Source organism: Electrophorus electricus, chromosome 16, assembly GCF_041902795.1.
Source record: "Electrophorus electricus isolate QZ-2024a chromosome 16, ASM4190279v1, whole genome shotgun sequence".
In the NCBI taxonomy this organism is placed as follows: domain Eukaryota; kingdom Metazoa; phylum Chordata; class Actinopteri; order Gymnotiformes; family Gymnotidae; genus Electrophorus; species Electrophorus electricus.
The window spans coordinates 19,908,970-19,925,878 of record NC_137512.1 but is presented as its reverse complement, the minus strand read 5'-3'; the positions used below and the strand labels follow the sequence as shown (position 1 = coordinate 19,925,878).

The 16,909-nt window shown below is 43.7% G+C and overlaps 1 protein-coding gene across 3 annotated transcripts in view; it reads right to left on the bottom strand.

Moving 5' to 3' along the window:
• Nucleotides 1-15: 15 nt before the first annotated feature.
• glra1 (glycine receptor, alpha 1) overlaps nt 16-16,909 on the bottom strand; it is a 33,677-nt gene continuing 16,783 nt past the window's right edge. For all 3 annotated transcript variants that reach the window (XM_081699368.1, XM_081699366.1, XM_081699367.1), the window contains 7 exons: nt 13,561-13,628; nt 11,341-11,564; nt 10,644-10,726; nt 10,132-10,269; nt 7,383-7,597; nt 5,405-5,551; nt 16-858 (listed from right to left, as the gene is read on the bottom strand). In XM_081699368.1, coding sequence (XP_081555494.1) covers nt 571-858; nt 5,405-5,551; nt 7,383-7,597; nt 10,132-10,269; nt 10,644-10,726; nt 11,341-11,564; nt 13,561-13,628 — 1,163 coding nt within the window. In that variant the 3' untranslated portion in view covers nt 16-570. The remainder of the gene's footprint in view (nt 859-5,404; nt 5,552-7,382; nt 7,598-10,131; nt 10,270-10,643; nt 10,727-11,340; nt 11,565-13,560; nt 13,629-16,909) is intronic.

Genomic DNA, 16,909 nt, shown 5'->3' with positions numbered 1-16,909 from the left:
TTTGCAGTACTAATTTATGGAAGCACCAAACTGCATCATTAAACCTTTCCATTCTCCACTGCATCATTAAACCTTTCCAGTTGAGGAAAATTCCAGTTTTGTTTTAAATATATGATATATTACAGTGCTGCATGGCTCTTTGTGATATACTAGTAATGTAGTATGTCTTCAAGTTGCAAAAAATGTGTCTCACAAGAGCAACCCCCCTTGGCTTTCATCGGTCTGTTCAGAAGTTCTCATATGTGTCTGTAAAAGTTAATATTTTCTTAATAGTCATTTTTATTTGTATTTATTTTTTTGTTTTTTACTAAATATATTGCCACATTCATATATCATGCATTTTACTGCATTGCTATTGCACAGGTCCAGATTATTCAGAAGATCAGGGGGAGGAAAGAAAAAACAAAAAATAAACAACAAAAGAAAAACAAACAAGAAAATGAATTTCAACAAATACCTTTGCCAAAGACTCGCCACTGAAAGCAAGAGATAGGAGGTGGGCTTGAGGAAAGGAGGAGGGCGTGCACAGCTGCGCCTCTTTCGGTTCAGGCTCGTCCTTCTTGGAAATGCCTACTGCTTGTGAATGTCCTCACTGCGTATGATCTTATAAATGATCCAATAGAAAATGTTAAAAATGAGGAAGACGAGTGGGAAGGCGACACGTGACACCGTGTCGATGCGCTTGGCGCGGCTGATGAAGAGCTTGCGCATCTCCTCGACGCTCTTCTCGGGTGGGATGCTGGAGGCGGGCGCGTTGTTGTTGTTGCCCTTGATGGCCATGCCATCTTTGGCCTGCAGGCACGCCGGGCCCATGCCATAGGCGGCGAAGCTGAAACGGCCCTCTCCTGCTTCGTCCTCCTGCAACACAGCACCAGCCGTTAGGAGGAAGAGCTGCCGTAATCTGCACGCCAGCCTTCGCCTCGTTGTCCCTAAGCATGGCCAAGTGCTCCGGCCCTCCATGCCTGGCTTCTGGATCAGTTTAGTGTGCACATCTATTATGCTGTGGGAGTTTAGTCAGGTTGAAAGTGTTTATGGATATTAATCATTGACATAACTGCGTTGGATGAGAATGGGGTGCTGGTGGAGATTACGTGTTTACAGGTGAGATAATGGACTGGCTTCCCTGCTTTCACCCACGTTTATTCGAGACCAAGCAGATGCTAGACTCTACATGTTAATGAGTGCAGAACTAAAGCGAGCACCAAGACGAATTACATTGCAGTGCACGTCGATATTTCACTATAATCACTTTCAAAAACACAAACTGGGAATGCAAAGCTGGATGCTTATCTTTGTGTAATGCACAGTCCTAGATTTAGGGTGCAAACATTCAACACTGACACTATATTGCAGATATGGTGGGGGTAGCGTTTCCTCTTAGTGAGAGATCAGCCATTTTCTTTGTGGGGCTCCATTTTTAGACACTTTGTCCTCTTTCTGTCCTTGTCTTTTTGCCATCCCATTTATAACTGTTAATGCGTGCAGGGGTAAATGGAAGAACACACTCAGATGTTTTTGTGTGTGTGCGTGTGTGTGTGTGTGTGTGTGTTTCTGAATAGTGGTGGAGGAGGAGCCTTTCCACTGCCCCTCTGTTTAGTACACAGGACTCTCTGACTCTGGGTGCTGTGACCTTCTCTCGTCCTTCCACAGCACAGCCGCCTGCCGCTTGCCAGCGTTACGGATGCTCCACTTTATTCCTGCTGCCGTGTGATTAATGTGCTGCCGTGGGGACGTGACGTGAAGCCTCAAAGAGGAGTGTGGCTGCGGCGGTGCCGTGTTCTCCCCGCGTCACCCGCCCCCCAGAACCCGCCCAACGGACCGCCCGCCCGCCCGCATCCCCCCGCCCACCTCAGCCCTGCCTGATTCATTACCCCCCTCTGTAATTAAAACGGTGCCGTTACAGCGCAACCACAGCATGCCAGAGCCCCTTTCCCGCCTGGCTGACTGCTGAGAGGAGTGAAAACAAAAGGACATAACAGCGATTCAGGTTCCTGGCCAAACACAGCCCCCTTTCCACCCCCCACCTCCCCCGATCAGCCATCGGAATACAGTGCACTCTGGACTTTCACAGGCAAGGCGTCTGGCGTGACATAACCTCTCTTTCAATTCATCCATCAGCTGTCATTTTGTTCATGACTGATGCATCTCTATCTTACACTGGGCACATGTGATAAATATCACATATTAAACGGCCCACCAGGTGATAGCCCTTCCAAGCTTTTATCTCCTATATGCCAAACATTTTTGCATACGATGCAGAGTGTAGCTGCTCCTCTCGGAATGGCCTGTTTAGTGGATGTCGCACTTTGGCATCATCGGGAGGACTGGGATGAAACATATGTTTTCATTTATCCCTCACCCTGCATACCATTACAATGCATTCCTTTTCCATTCCATCATCCATTTGAGACTGCTACCAGCCATTAGTTGACTCAATAGAACGAAAGGGTCAGATAAATGGTCTAAATACAAATTAAATCAATTTATTGTGATCTATTCAAATTCACTAATGGAATTAATGAGGAAACAAAACTAGAGCAAGCAAACAAAAAGACAGTGGGCTCTCACGCGGCACCCATCAGCCCACCACCATGTAGAGCGGTCCCTTCCATTCCACTCCACACTCCACTGACGGAACTGCAATTCCCCTTATTCTGCTCTTCAGCATGCAGCGACGCAGCACTGCTAATCCCACTCCACTGACTATTACCTGCTCTCATCAACAATGAGTCAGGCTACATCAACCACAACCACAAACCCATCGTGAGCATGCTTGTCCACCTAGCTCCCTCTGAAATGCTGCAATGCACAGAAGCCCTCCACCGGAGCACAGCGCTCCTGTGCCAAGTGCAGCCAAGACCAGCAACTTTGTCATCATCCGAGGGTGTGTCAGCTGGGCTGACAGTCAGAGACAGAGGTGGATCCACCTGCGAATCCACCTGGGCGGGCTGAATGAGTTGATTAATCTTCTTCAATAAGCTACTGCCTAATCTTGTCTATATTTTTAGGCGAGATGGGACACAGAGGAGCAGAGGGACTGGACACAGCGGAGCAGAGGGACTGGACACAGCGGAGCAGAGGGACTGGACACAGCGGAGTCCGAGGACAGCACACAGATTGGAGCAGTGAGAGATGCATCTACCATGCAATATGTCTCATGGGTGGCACCAGTGGCCGGTATTCCCAGTGCAGGCCACTCCGAGCCTGATAGCATGCTAATACTTTATGCAAGTAGGGATCTATTGATATAACTGTGTGCATATGGTTATTTATCTCTTTTTTCAACCTCAGTTGTTTTTTGGTGTTGTTGGCATTCTCATGCTGGGCCAAAAACCACACCTTTGTGACCTGAACAGAGAAGTAGGCAAGAATGGGTCATGATGCAGGCACACCCCACAGCAAACCCCGCACTCTTCACATGCATGAGTCGCTGCAGGTTTCGCTTATTCAACCAGTTCTTATCAGCAGACTGAACCTCCAGTCTCTCCACCTCTGCCTTGGCTCTCCCCCACCCTCTCCAGTAGGGGGAATCCTCCTTCCGCTCAAACCACAGCCGACGGGTCGATAAGCTCCCGTGCCAGAGCTGGGGAGTTGGTTTATTGTGGAGCACGGGGAAGTGACAGCTGTGCGCTGCGGAGGAAGGTTCTGACTGATAGCCCCCACAAGGTGCGATGGGTCTGCCCAGCCGTGGATCACCGCGGCCCGGAAGCTCATTAACCGGGAAGAGGAGCAGGGTGGGCGTGGGGGGATATTGCGGTAGCCGGGCCTGTCGCTCGGCCTGCTCACTACTGATCACACCACTGAGCCCCACTAGACCGATATGGAGCCATTTCCTCCCCTATATAGTATATGCTGTTAGTGTCTCACTGCAGGTCATAATGTGTAAATCCAATTAAAAAGGTCTGAAGTTAGTAAGTGTCAGGTAGAGTTGACAATGTTTGGATGTTTTGGTGCACTTGCAAGATTACTATGTTTAACATTTTTAGGGTATTGGGAATGATTAAGGGAATGAATTGTACAGTGTTTTCTCATAATTTTATGTTTTGTCTCCAGTAGTATTTTTAGCAGGCATTCTCCTGTTCCTCCAGGTGCTGTTTTAATGCATCACTACGAGTCTTATTTTGCTGTACCGCATGGCAAACGATTAGTCTGCAATTCTGCAAAAACACAGACTAATCATGTGTTTAATCATGTATCCAGTGATATCATCCGGAATCCTTCAAACCTGTGCCAGACACTCTTTCCTACAGCTGAGCAGTGACATTTGCACAGCGTTTGCCATGGATTGTGGAATGGGGCAGGGTGCTAGCAGCAGGGCTCGTGTACTTTTGATGTTGGATTTACGTGGCAAGAGCTGGGGTTAGAGGACACTAATCTTCCCGCAGCTACAGGGATTCAGGATTTATTCAGAGGCTTTTCTTTTTCTCCCCTCCTGCCATGGCAAATCACATTGCAAAGGGAGCTTACGGAATGCTTATGTTTCAAATTCTCTCCATTTTTCAGATGACAGTCATTCCAGTGAATATTACTCTAGGTCAAATCAGGTGACAAACACATGACACATTAATGACCATGGTATTTGCATAATTTAAAATACTGATTATCCTGCTTGAGTTTCTGTTCAAAGAAAAGCCAGAATTACTCTTTAAGATGTTCTCATTTTAAACAGCTCCTTATCCCACCATTTGATGTCTAAACACAGGGTTTGGAGGTGTAGTGTCAAATGGGGAGCACTCTCCACAAACTGCCCCTGAGTGCTGCTCCTCCACAGACACAGATACTCCATCCAGAAATTATGCTCTGCACTCTCCCAGATGAAATATTAACTTTCTGTGTGTTTAGTACTTCTCAGTGCAAACATTATACCACAGAGCCTCTGAATTTAAAGTGAATATTTAACAAAATCAATATTAAATAGTATGTGTTGTGAAACTATGCATGTGTGAGTATGATGCCTAAGTGTGTGTCTGGCCTAGTCATAACCATCTGGGAGGGCTGTGGAGCCTCACTGGTTAAGGTACTTGACTAGTAACCAGAAAGTGTGCCGTTAAAGCCCCACCACTGCCAAGTTGTCACTGTTGTAAATATAAATGTAAATGTAAACATAACTAAGTTCGTGTCTGTGTGTGTGGACTGAGTGTGAATAAATGAAAGTGTGTACATCTGTGGGCTAAGCATGTGTGTGTGGACATACTACACTATGGGTGAGTATGTAAGTCTATCTAAATGTAGTTAGGTTTGAGTGTGTACAGGGGAATAAACATGACTAAGTGTGCATGTGTTTGGTGGAGGCTGACATCCTTCAATGTGTGTATGCATGTTTGTGTTGTGTGTGTGTGTGTGTGTGTGTGTGCGTGCGCGTGCAGGCATGTGTTCAGTGGAGGCTGCAGTGAGAGGGCTTCACCTTGAGGTGCCGCCTCCTCCTCTGGAAGCGCAGCAGCTCCTTGTGCTGGCGGGCGATGAAGTTGACAGCGGCATACTCGAGCAGAGCCGAGAAGACAAATAAGAGGCACACAGCCATCCAGATGTCAATGGCCTTCACATAGGAGACCTGCATCAGGGTGACAGGGACAGGGCGGCCGGTGAGGGAGGTGGTGAGGCATGCACACGCCTCCATGTCGCCTGCACACAACTGTTGACTCATTCCCTGGCCCACAGCTCACTGCTGAGTCACTCACTCCATCCGAGTGTTTGGGCAGGAAAGTAATAAAATCTAGTCATTTTAATGAAGAACCACCAAGGACATTTTTTTCAGACAGGGCAGTAAATGCAGAGCATTCTGTCAGACCTGACATGTAAGTTCAAAGAGCTACTGAAGAAAATCTAGCTTTTTTTATTTTTAGGTATACACGTCAGTATGTGAATATCAGCACATAGTGGAGCAGTAAATCTGAGATACAAAGAAACCTGTATCTTTGCTCGAAAAAAGCTCACTGGTGGAGGCTCCGTTTAACTGACAAAACAGTGATTGCAGCTTAGGTGGTGCTACTCAGTGTATGGTTCATGGGCTATCACTGAAATGAGAGCGCGTGAGAGAGAGAGAGAAAGAGGGAGAGAGAGACAGACAGACAGACAGACAGACAGACAGACAGACAGACAGAGAGAGAGAGAGAGACAGATGTGAGAGGCTGTTCCCCAAGCCTGTTCTCTCTTCTACCGATACATCTCTTCCACACCCCACACGTCCAGATGCTCCACAACAGACAGCATTTCTCCCACATTTACTTGTTATATCAGAGTTGGACAACGTCAGATTCCTAGAAAAACTTTAATCTTGCTCTAAAAACATACTAATGATAAACATTATTCCATCAGTCAAGCTTGTGAAAGGGAAAACATTTTCAAAGACAGCAGATTCTTGATATATTGAGAGTTATGTGTGATAAATTTGGCAAGCCAGCAGGGAAAAGCAGTAAAATACACATAGGAAGGGAAAAAGGTGAATGCTGGCATTTCTCTCAATGGTCAGCACATATTCAACGAGTCAGCATGGCACGGTGTGTTTGTATATGTGTGTGTGTGCGCGCGCGCGCGCGCGTGTGTGTGTGTGTGTGTGTGTGTGTGTTTGTCCACGGTGTTTCATGGGCTGTGTATGATGCTTACAGTAACAGCAGAACTGCAGGAGGCTTATAACTACACACTTCATGACCAGCCAAATATCAACAGCGACTGGCAAATAGCTTCACAGAACAATAAAGAAAGAAAAGACTGAGATAGATAGAAAAAGAGAGAAAAAGAGAATCCAGAATAAAAAACAACCATGTTATGTCAGCCATGACCATATTTTTAAGTATGGTGGAATATGTGTAACTAGATGATTCTTGCTTGATTTCTAGTATAATTGCCCCACTATAGCCTGATTCATACTGATTTCATACTGGATAGGTTTAGTGGGCACATCTGAAAAATAATATGAAGAACTTCGCATAATGCACAGAAAGCTTAATGTGCTTTATGTTCACAAAGCACCTACAGAGACTTATTTACAAAAAACAATTCTAGTTAAACATTTATCATCAATATGACAGGTACAATTACAAAATTTATCAATTAAATTAATCTGATTACGGAAGCTAAATTAAAATTATTATATGCTAACAGTGATTCATAAAACCAGTACAATCCAAAGGAGCAAATATTCTGAGCTCAAATTCTGAGCTGCCTTATCAAGAACACTGGCAAGTATCCTGAAATACTGGTGTTCTACCACTGCCTACAGAATATATTCTTGACTGCAATCTTTATGGCTTCAAATGAGTGATTAATGAGCTTCATACATGCAGTTAGAGATAGGGACGTAGAGACAGACAGAGAGATAGAGAGAGAGACAGACAGAGAGAAAGAGAGCGAGAGAGCAAGACAAAGTGAAGTGAGAGTCTGACCTTAGGTAGGGAGGCTCTGGAGCCTGAGCTCTGGGTGGTCATGGTCAGCACAGTGGTGATACCAAGCCCCACTCGCGCAGGTGCGGCATCCATGTTGATCCAGAAGGAGACCCACGACAAGATAACAATCAGCAGACTGGGGATGTACATCTGAATCAGGTAGTAGCCCATCTGCCTCTCCAGATGGAACCGGGCCTCGATGCAGGTGAACTTCCCTGAAACATACACCATACAGATATGGTGGTGACTGTGAAACGGTATTTTAGTCATGCACTTTTTGTATATAATAATTTCTACAGTCTAACTGAAGATGATTATTTTAAACTGTATCACTGCACAATTCTGCTTTCTTAAAGGTGTTATTTATTTATTATTTTTCATATTTTGAAAGGAAATTATGACATACAGTATTGCACTTGAATTACTGAAAATAAGTGGTAAAGAATTTTAAAAAATTATGAATGAACAATGAATTAATACATTTTATTCTATTATTGTTAGAATAATTATTTATATCCCAGTTAAACTTCTATCATCAAAACTCCAGAAACAACAACAACAACAAAACAAGAAAGTGTGAGAGAAGCTGCATTTTTTTTTTTTGAGAAGGAAGAAACCTCCTGGACTCCAGCACACTGGCTGCGTGTAAAAAGTATGCAGAAAATAATAATACGTAAGTATGCACTGACTGCACTAGGGCATAAGTTCCTGCTTGGTTGGACCTCAAACCACACCTAGTTAAACCTTAGTGCTCCACCTTTTCTACCCTGAGTGTGTTTAATGGAGAATAAGCACAGGTTTCTGTGCTGGAAAGGCCATTTCACTCTGCAGTCTGCTTCCATGGCTTAGGCAAGTGAAGTGGAATTGATGAGCCTCTAGAGCTGTTATGGAAACGACTATAAAAATCACAAGCTATCAGAGTATTAAAGTCATGGGTGTTTTTCAGTAAGACTATGCATTTCACATAAAATCGCATAATCATGTAACAGCTTTCTGAGCTGACAATTCTTCTGGAATGTTTCTGTAATGGCTGCACAAGTGAGTATTTGCACAACACAGTAGACAGGCAAACTGGGTGCAGAAAAGTGTGATTCAGATGTTCATCTTTGTACTGTAGTCTATAAACAATTATGCAAATATAAACTGATAAAACACCACTACAATGCACCGACCCAATAATAAAAGCTGCACCTTGGGTCTGGTTTTTATAGAGCGACCCAGTGGGGAGAGAGAAGAATCGAGAGAGAAGCCACACATGAACATTGGGGGTGTATGGTGGACCAGGGACTGATGAAGCGAGTGCTCACAGCACTGGACAGGTAGAAGGGTTGTGGCAGTCGAGGGGCTCCGCCTTCAAGAATGTGGTTTTTATAGTGGATGGAGAGAAGAAGCAGAGATAGGATTCGGGGGGGTAGGGGGTGGTGTCAGAGTGCTCGCCGGTCGTTCGATGGCAAACAAAAATGAAGAGGAGACAAGGAAGGGCCAGAGACATGTATACCACACACTGCAGAAATATGGTCTTTACTCATGTGCCATCAACAGGAGGGAGAGACAGAGAGAACTACAGGAAAGGAAAAAAAGGAAGAAAGACAGAGTAGAGTAGAGAGGGAGAGGTAGAACGTGATCTCAGAGCTGGCACAGTCAGTGCCTGTCCGCTTTGTTCAGCTCTAACCTGTTTCATCATGCCGAAGTCTCAGCTCACAGTGAGCCAGAGAGCATGGCCAGCCTCAGCTCAGCACAGACAGACGGGCACACAGCACATGCACTGCGACAGCTAGCTCTATCACTTGAGCAGAATCAAACTGTTCTGAATTGGAGGAATGGAAGAAGGCTCCCAAAATTGTATTTGAATAGATAGACCAAAATATGGATTTGGACATTCAATTTATTTGACATGCTGATGTGAAATAAACCGCAGACTTTTTTATAGCCCAGCTGTGGCTTTGACAACCGAGACAGTCACGCGTGACTGCATTTTACACATACCAGAACAGGGATGAGCCAGGTGACCTTCATTTTTGCACACACGCTACACTTCTTAAGTAGGGTTCTGGAGGAAACGCCAGTAGAGCCATACTTCTTGTGTCCCTTCTGCTTTGGCCTGTTCTATTTTAGATGCCAACTAGACTGGCCTTCAGCACTTTTTCCTTCAATTTATGTGGTAGGTAACAAATCCCGACTGGCGAGGTTGACCTAACAGATGGTTTTCAACCCAAATAAAAGATCATGAAGGTGAAACAGAGCATGGCCATGATGTTTATTCTGCAGCCAGTGACCATTGTCTGGTTTCAACTCTTCTAGTGATAAAAAAAATCAGTGTGTATGTGTTTACGTGGATGCATGTCCATCTGTGGGTATAGATGTAGAGGTTGAGTGTCTTTGTGTGTATCTGTCTGTGGTCATGTTCTGAGCAACTGTGGGGACAAAATGCCTCCATTATGACAGGAAAACTGCAAAATGTTGCCATTATGGGCACATTTGGCTGGTCCGCTAAAGGGGTCTTTTTCAAAACCTCCAAAATTTTAAACAACTAAAAGTAAAAGAAAAATATAATTTTGTATACTAAAGTGAAGGTTGGGGTTATATTTTGACGTCAGCATAGCATTATTTAGTTACAGTATACCACAACAGTAGTAAAACAAGTCTACTTGTGTGTATTGGTGTGCTGGTTCCGCACTACAGAAATAGCAAAGGGGTCCGTACATGTACAATATCTCCCAGACTCAGCAGGTGTGGGGAGGCAGCTAACCTGTGTTGTAGTGCTTGGTGCAGTAGCGCAGGTCTTTCTCCTCCTTTAGGATAAACTGTGGTAGTGTCAGTCCATCGGCCACCTGCACAGCCCCTTTCTCATCCCACTCAAATATGAGATCATTCATCGTGTAGCCGACTGTTGAAAAAGTGAGACAGACTGCGAGTTTAGAATAATAAAGAGAAATCTCATTATTTGGGTTGACCAAGATGCATGAAAGGGGGAACAAGCATGGCAAAACCAGTCACATTAAGCAAGCTTTGACACGGGTTTCTCATGCTAAGCATCAAGCTCCTTGAATCTGCCAGACCCCTGAGAACAATAACTAAATAAAAGTATATAAGTGCAAAAGAAAGGAGCCTGCAGCATCTCCCCACTGACTACTGGGTCTACTTGAAGATGCAATTAAATCACAGTGCTTCTCATCTCCTCCTGTGAGCCATTGAAACATCCATCTCAAAAGCAGTGAATAAATCCTGGATTGGCCATCGTGAGAGACGGGGCATACTTACAGCTCTCCAGCTGCATTATACAAGTCTGCACATCCATAGGGAAATTCTTCAGGTCCATGGGGCAGGCCAGAACCAGCGTTATTCTGTTAACAATGAGACCAGGCAGCTGAACACTAGACTCCAAAAGCAATTTTTTCCCCATTTTTGCCTGTTTCAGAGGCCTGGAAGGGGCATAGCCAAATGTATCGATTTAAGCTAATATCAACACATGAGGAATTTATTACTTTTCATGCACTTAAAGTCATTTTCCTGGATCCAGATCTAGAAATTGGTCCAATGCAGTGCTTCACAGTGCTACTTTCTCTGGTTTATGATAGCATCACTACCACAGGATAAGGGTTATTTACTACTAGTGATTTTCAAGTGTTCACCATGCCTTGGGTAATTTAGAGGAAGCACACAAAGTGAACTGAAGGGTTCATTTGATGGTGTCAAGTTAAGAGATGGAAACGCTCTAGATCATCAGACTTCAGTTTAACGGTATTCTACAGGACAGATAGGATCTAAAATCAATTTGGAAACTTGAATTGACTATTTTCGTTGGTTTTGAAGAAGCATATTATCTTTTTCAGTCTGGGCCTTGCCAAAAAAGTAAAATATGGTAGAAAAAGACCCATAGTCCAGCTCATAATACATATGCACAATTGTTGTCATTTAAATCTAAAAACATAGAAATACATAATATATGGACAATCACCTTATGCTATATAATACGTTCCCATTTTTGGAAATCCTTAACAGCTTGTTGTCAGTGGTAACCTCGTGGAAGTTGGCTCCCTTTTCATTGGCAAAGAACAGATCGGGCTTCCAAATGGAGTCCAACATGGAGGGATCGAGGTCGAGGGAGTCATCGGGGTACTCGCTGTAGGCCAGACGGGGGTCATTCCACTGCTGTCTCAGGAAAATGTTTACTCTGTAATCCTGTGACACACAAGTGCAGTGGAACCCACCAATCAGAGAGGTGAGAAGGAGCACAATAACTTCTCGATGGATTAGCTGCTCCCACCACTACAAGCCCAGGCAAGTTTACTTGTGCAGCTATGCGCACGCAGGGCAGGCTGACTCTTTCCAAATTTTCTAGCTGTTATTTGTCTAATTTGACTGCCAAAATGAATGCCATGTAAATACTCAATAAAATCAGCACCGGTTCACCCCAAAATAATTGACAAAAAATAGCATTGTAATTCTATACTTTCAGGAAGACCATTAAACTGTCTGGTCAGTAGTGTAGCCTAGCTTGGGTGTAAAAAGAAATATACCAAGGGACCTTTGCAATACCAGTCAGCCACAATATTTCAGGGCAGTTACCCTAATCAAAGGCCAGCATTCAGTCTGTCGAATTACAAAATATTTTGACCAAGGAGAATCACCTGTTTCAGGTTATTAGATTTACATCTCTGAAAGAGCAATCACTATAGCACAGTTTGAGTAGCAGTTATTATTGATTTTCCATGTCTGTATTTTCCCTTTATAATAAATGACCCATGCCCACTTTAAAATACCAATCAACTTCTTTATAATAAGCAATTCATGACCACTGTGAAATAACACAGTCACAACCATCTAGTTCTGCACATGTTACAGCTTCAGGTGATTTACCAGTTGCTCGGCTTGTCTGTAGTTTACAAACTATGATACAATTATTGTTTTAGCAACATGCCACTCTGCTTCACTGCTGTATGGTACTGTATTTGGAACGTGTTAAAGTATCATGTGTTTTGTAGTTAATTGTAAATAACTCTCTCTAGTCAACCATAGCTGACTGACATCTGACATCAATTACTGCAGCCAATCTCTGAAGAGAAACCAAAATGCCAGAAGCAAAGTTCCTTTTCAAAAGCATAGCTATTTTCCAACAGAATGAGCTAGCAAACAAGCAATCTGGGAGCAAACATTCATCAGCACAAACTAAAGGAGGAGGAGAAAAAGACTTAATATGTTCCTTTATTATTTGTCCAGGCTAAAGAGACTGATTTATGACAACAGCATCACATAATGTGATTCAAGCCCAAGGCCAGACCCTTTCCTGAGTGTGACATATTAGAAAAAGTTTGCTTGTTTGTCACAACTAAGTCAACTTCACTAACAAATCGTAGATTTTTTTTTTTTTGGGGGGGGGGGTGAATTTATGGGCTTGCTCACTAACCTCCTCGGGAAAATGAAGAGCCCGTGAGCTAATTAAATAGCCACTCGCCACTCCCCTGGGGGCTGTGCTTTCGAAACCTTCGAAATAGCGTAAACAATTAGGAGCGCACCTGGGCAGGGCGGAGTGCTGGTCCTAGCAGCGGTCGGAGCCCGTCGGATCGTTACCGCATGAAACATTGTTCTCAGTAGCCCCATGAGCGCTAACGATTTATCGATGGCGTTCTCGTTCCGAGCGCCTCGAACGCAAGCGCCGGCGACTCGGATCAATCCACTGGCAGCGGAGGGGGAAAAGAATGTAAATGCGGCATTTGTTCTGTACGAGCTACTCGTTCATGCTGCAGCAGGTTCTGGGCAGCGCGGCAGTGGCTGGGCTGCAGGCCTTGGTGTGGCCGTTGCTCGTGGGCCCCCGCAAGGACTTTGAACGGGCTGCGAAGTGCTTTTGAAAGGTTGTGAATAGTTCTCAATAGACGCCTATTGAGAAATTGTCAGATTATGTGTGAATCAAAACAGAAGAAGCCGAGTCAGCGCTTGTGTATACACGTGTGAAAACACAGTCTCACTGAGTGCTTTTAAGCAAACTTTCAATAAACCAGCAATGTGACACGAACCTTTAGGCAAAGGCACTCCAAAAGTATGCCAGCTCCATTATGCATTAACTTCAGAGGTAGCAAAATGTAGGCGAACGCAACAACCTAAGTAGTTAATTTCTTTTAAACAGAATCTTTGTTAGGGTACTTGTTTTGTATTGAAGTCAAATAAATGTTAGGCTCACCATAGTTGTTTCAGCAATGGATCCAAAGCTGTTAATGAAGATGTTGCATGTCACGTTCACAGGCGGACCTGTGGAAATGCAGAAAGTGCAACCTGCTTAAGCGAGATGCAACAGCAGTCAACGGAGTCATAATAATAACAAACTGAGTCCATATCCTTCAAAAAACTTTAACATTTTAACTGTAACATTAAAAGGCTATAATTACTGTACTTACCTGCCAGTTATTTCGTATGATTAAGGCATGCAAAAGTTATGCTTGAGGCTATTTACATAAAAAGCTACATTATGACAACAATCATTATCCCAGCAATGGCATTTTATCCTAAAATTACATTTTATAAGGTGACATTGGCTAATGTTTTCTCTGAAAAGAACAATCTGTTGTCAGATGAGGTAAGATACTTTGATGAGCTAAAATAAATTCCTCTGAGGACAGTCTCAAGGTGAGAGGAATTAATGCAATGTTAAGGTGACCCTCTTGAGTGGGCCAGAATACCTGCTGGTACAAGCAATAATAAGATTAGACCATGGCAGAACCAAGCTCTCAATGAAACCTGAAAGGACAATCACTGTAAATAATTATTCTTTAGCTAACTCATGAGATCTATGTCTATTATGCAAAGTATTCCTGCTTTCTTGTTTTGGAGCATAAACAAATAAAGGACACAGGAGTGCTTGCATTATAAAAGAATTGCCGCAGAATTAAACACAAAGGAGCCCTCACCTCTACTGAGACAGAGAGGGGACATTTGAGTGGCGCTGTTCATAAACACCCTGTTTCTAGGAAGGACTGCTGGTAAGCCTGTTGCAAATGCAAGTCTCAATTTTTGCCTACTGTCCTAAGCAATACAACATCTCAGGATTTTAATATTTAGATTCTTAGAGGAGAATATAAATCAGTTTGCAGGGGCTTTCAGGCTGTGAATTTTCTCTGAGATACAAATAAAAGTATGTACCCAAAATGCATCTTGGCATATAGCCTTAAGGGGTCCAAGAAAAAAAACAAACAAAAAACCCAGACACAGTATAAGACATATCTTTTGAGCTTCATTTTATAAAATGCACAGGTCATTTTCAAAGGCAGACATGTAAATCAACATCAGCATGTTTTATGGCCTGGTGTGCTTGTGTTCTTTCTCTAGTCAGTAATACTCTGCTTAGAATAATTTGTCTGTTCTTGACATTCCTTGCTGTGTGTGATGCAGTGCTGGGGGGTTCTAAAGTCCCTGCAGTTTGTTTGCTGGCCCCTCCATCAAAAAGAGCAGAGGGGCGGTAGAGACAGTGCTCATTAACTGTCAGGCTAGGGTGACTCATCGCCCAGGATGATTTACCATGCTTTCGCCAAATGATCTGGGCCCTGCAAACAAAAGTCTTGAACACAATGTACTGTAGAGAGGATGTGACAGCCAGCAGAAGCAAATAAATCCCCCTTCTTTGTTCCTTGATAGGTCTGTCTGAGAAATCAAGTCCTCACTTTGGTGCCGTACCGCTGCGTTTTCTGTGCAGAAATGATGGTAGTTCAATAGTTAAGAGGCATCACACGTTTCACTGCGCTCCTGCTTATTGCGCGATCATAAACATGACACGCCCACCCAGACAGGGCCGCTTTGTCCCCCTGGAGCAGAGCTGATCAGAGCCACACCAGGGTTTCAGAAGCATTGCTACAGGCCAGGAGCAAGGCAAGGTGACTTGCCTTGACTAAAGAGTCCAGTGAAGGTTTGCAAAAATTTATTATTAGGGTTATTTCATCAACTACGTCAAAACATCCCTTATTGCGACTCCCTCTGGGTGAATATAATTGACCCAGGTTGCAGACAGATTACACCATTTCCCCACAGATGCAAATACACAGGAGGCAGCAGTGTCTGAAGACCAAACACTATTTTCTGAATCAACAGTGCATCTCAGCAGCACTGCAACTTACTTATAGTTTCTTTGTCCAGATTCACATGATCAACACAATGTTGGCTAATTACCATAACCCTGCTAGCAGTTAGTAAAACTTTGAGAATGATGTTTAACCAACACCAGTCTGTCCCTTTAAAGCAAATAATCAGAGAGAAGATTGTGCTCGAGCTGGCATGACCACAGTGAAGGAAGCAAATTTATTACAATCAACAGGCACTCAAGTTGCCTACCCGATAAATAGAGTGCCATTGATGAAAATGTGCCATAAAAATCTTAAGAAATCTTAATGATATTGCTCATGTTAAACGTCCAGCTGCTCTCAGCAGAAACACGATGGCCATGATGCAATAAATATTCATATCGCTACGGCTGTACCTAGAAGTTGTTGGCAAAGCAACTTCACTTTTTACTGAACTAATATACAGGATGCATGCACAAAAAAGCACAGCACAATTCATTTTGCCCTCAATGGAGAATCAAAGAAAACAGAGTGTCCTCGGTCCCCGCTCACGGAAGCCCTGCCTTGGTATGTCAGCGCTGGGGGAAAAGTCGAGTGGCCTTTATAACTCCTTGTGCATAGATGTGCACTCTGGGTTGTGTACTTCTACTGACAAACAGTGCCTTTCTATGTGGGACTCAGCGTAACAGCTACCGTACATTAGAGAACAACATCAACAACAGGGACATGCTCCCACTTGATCTGACAAAGTGAAAAAGTTCATATTGAAGTTGCAAAGCCAAGCCCATTCCACATGTAAGCAAGCAAATAAACACACAGGGAAAACAAAACATATAACCAGCTTTTTCATTGCTTCAGCAAACATGTTTGATGTTAAAATTGCAGAATACATAGAGCCATTTTCTACAGGTACCTACACTGTCACGATGATTAGCTTTAATGAACACTAAAAGAACTCTATACATGAAGTAAGTCTAAGCCAAGAGGTCCTAAAATCCAAACAGCTTTTCTAGCCAGCTCTCTAAATACAATCACATGTAGAGACTTTGAATTGTGGGTTCACTGATTTTAAGCCATCATGAATAGAAATCTAAATCCCTTAACTGTGGCTGTGCATTATTCCTCTCAGTTTAAGGCTGCCCAACTGAACCACAATGTCATCCAAGTAAGGAGATGAACTCCAAAGCAGGCCAAGTATCCATCATTGTGGGAGTTTTTCAGTAAGAAGCGATGCTTCCCATTAGAAAGATTGTATTAAAATTCACAAGGGCTGGGCAGTGGTGGATGAGCCTTGGCGAGCAAGGCCTCGTGGTGACAGCCAGCCGCAGAGATAGAGAGAGAGAGAGAGAGAGAAGGAGAGAGTGTTCGAGCTCACAATGTCACATGCCCACAAGCAGTGACAGGTTGCTAAATTACCAGAGTCCCTTCCTGGCCCTAAGGCTAGCACTGACTGACGGGGGGACATGACAGCCTTGGAGGAGG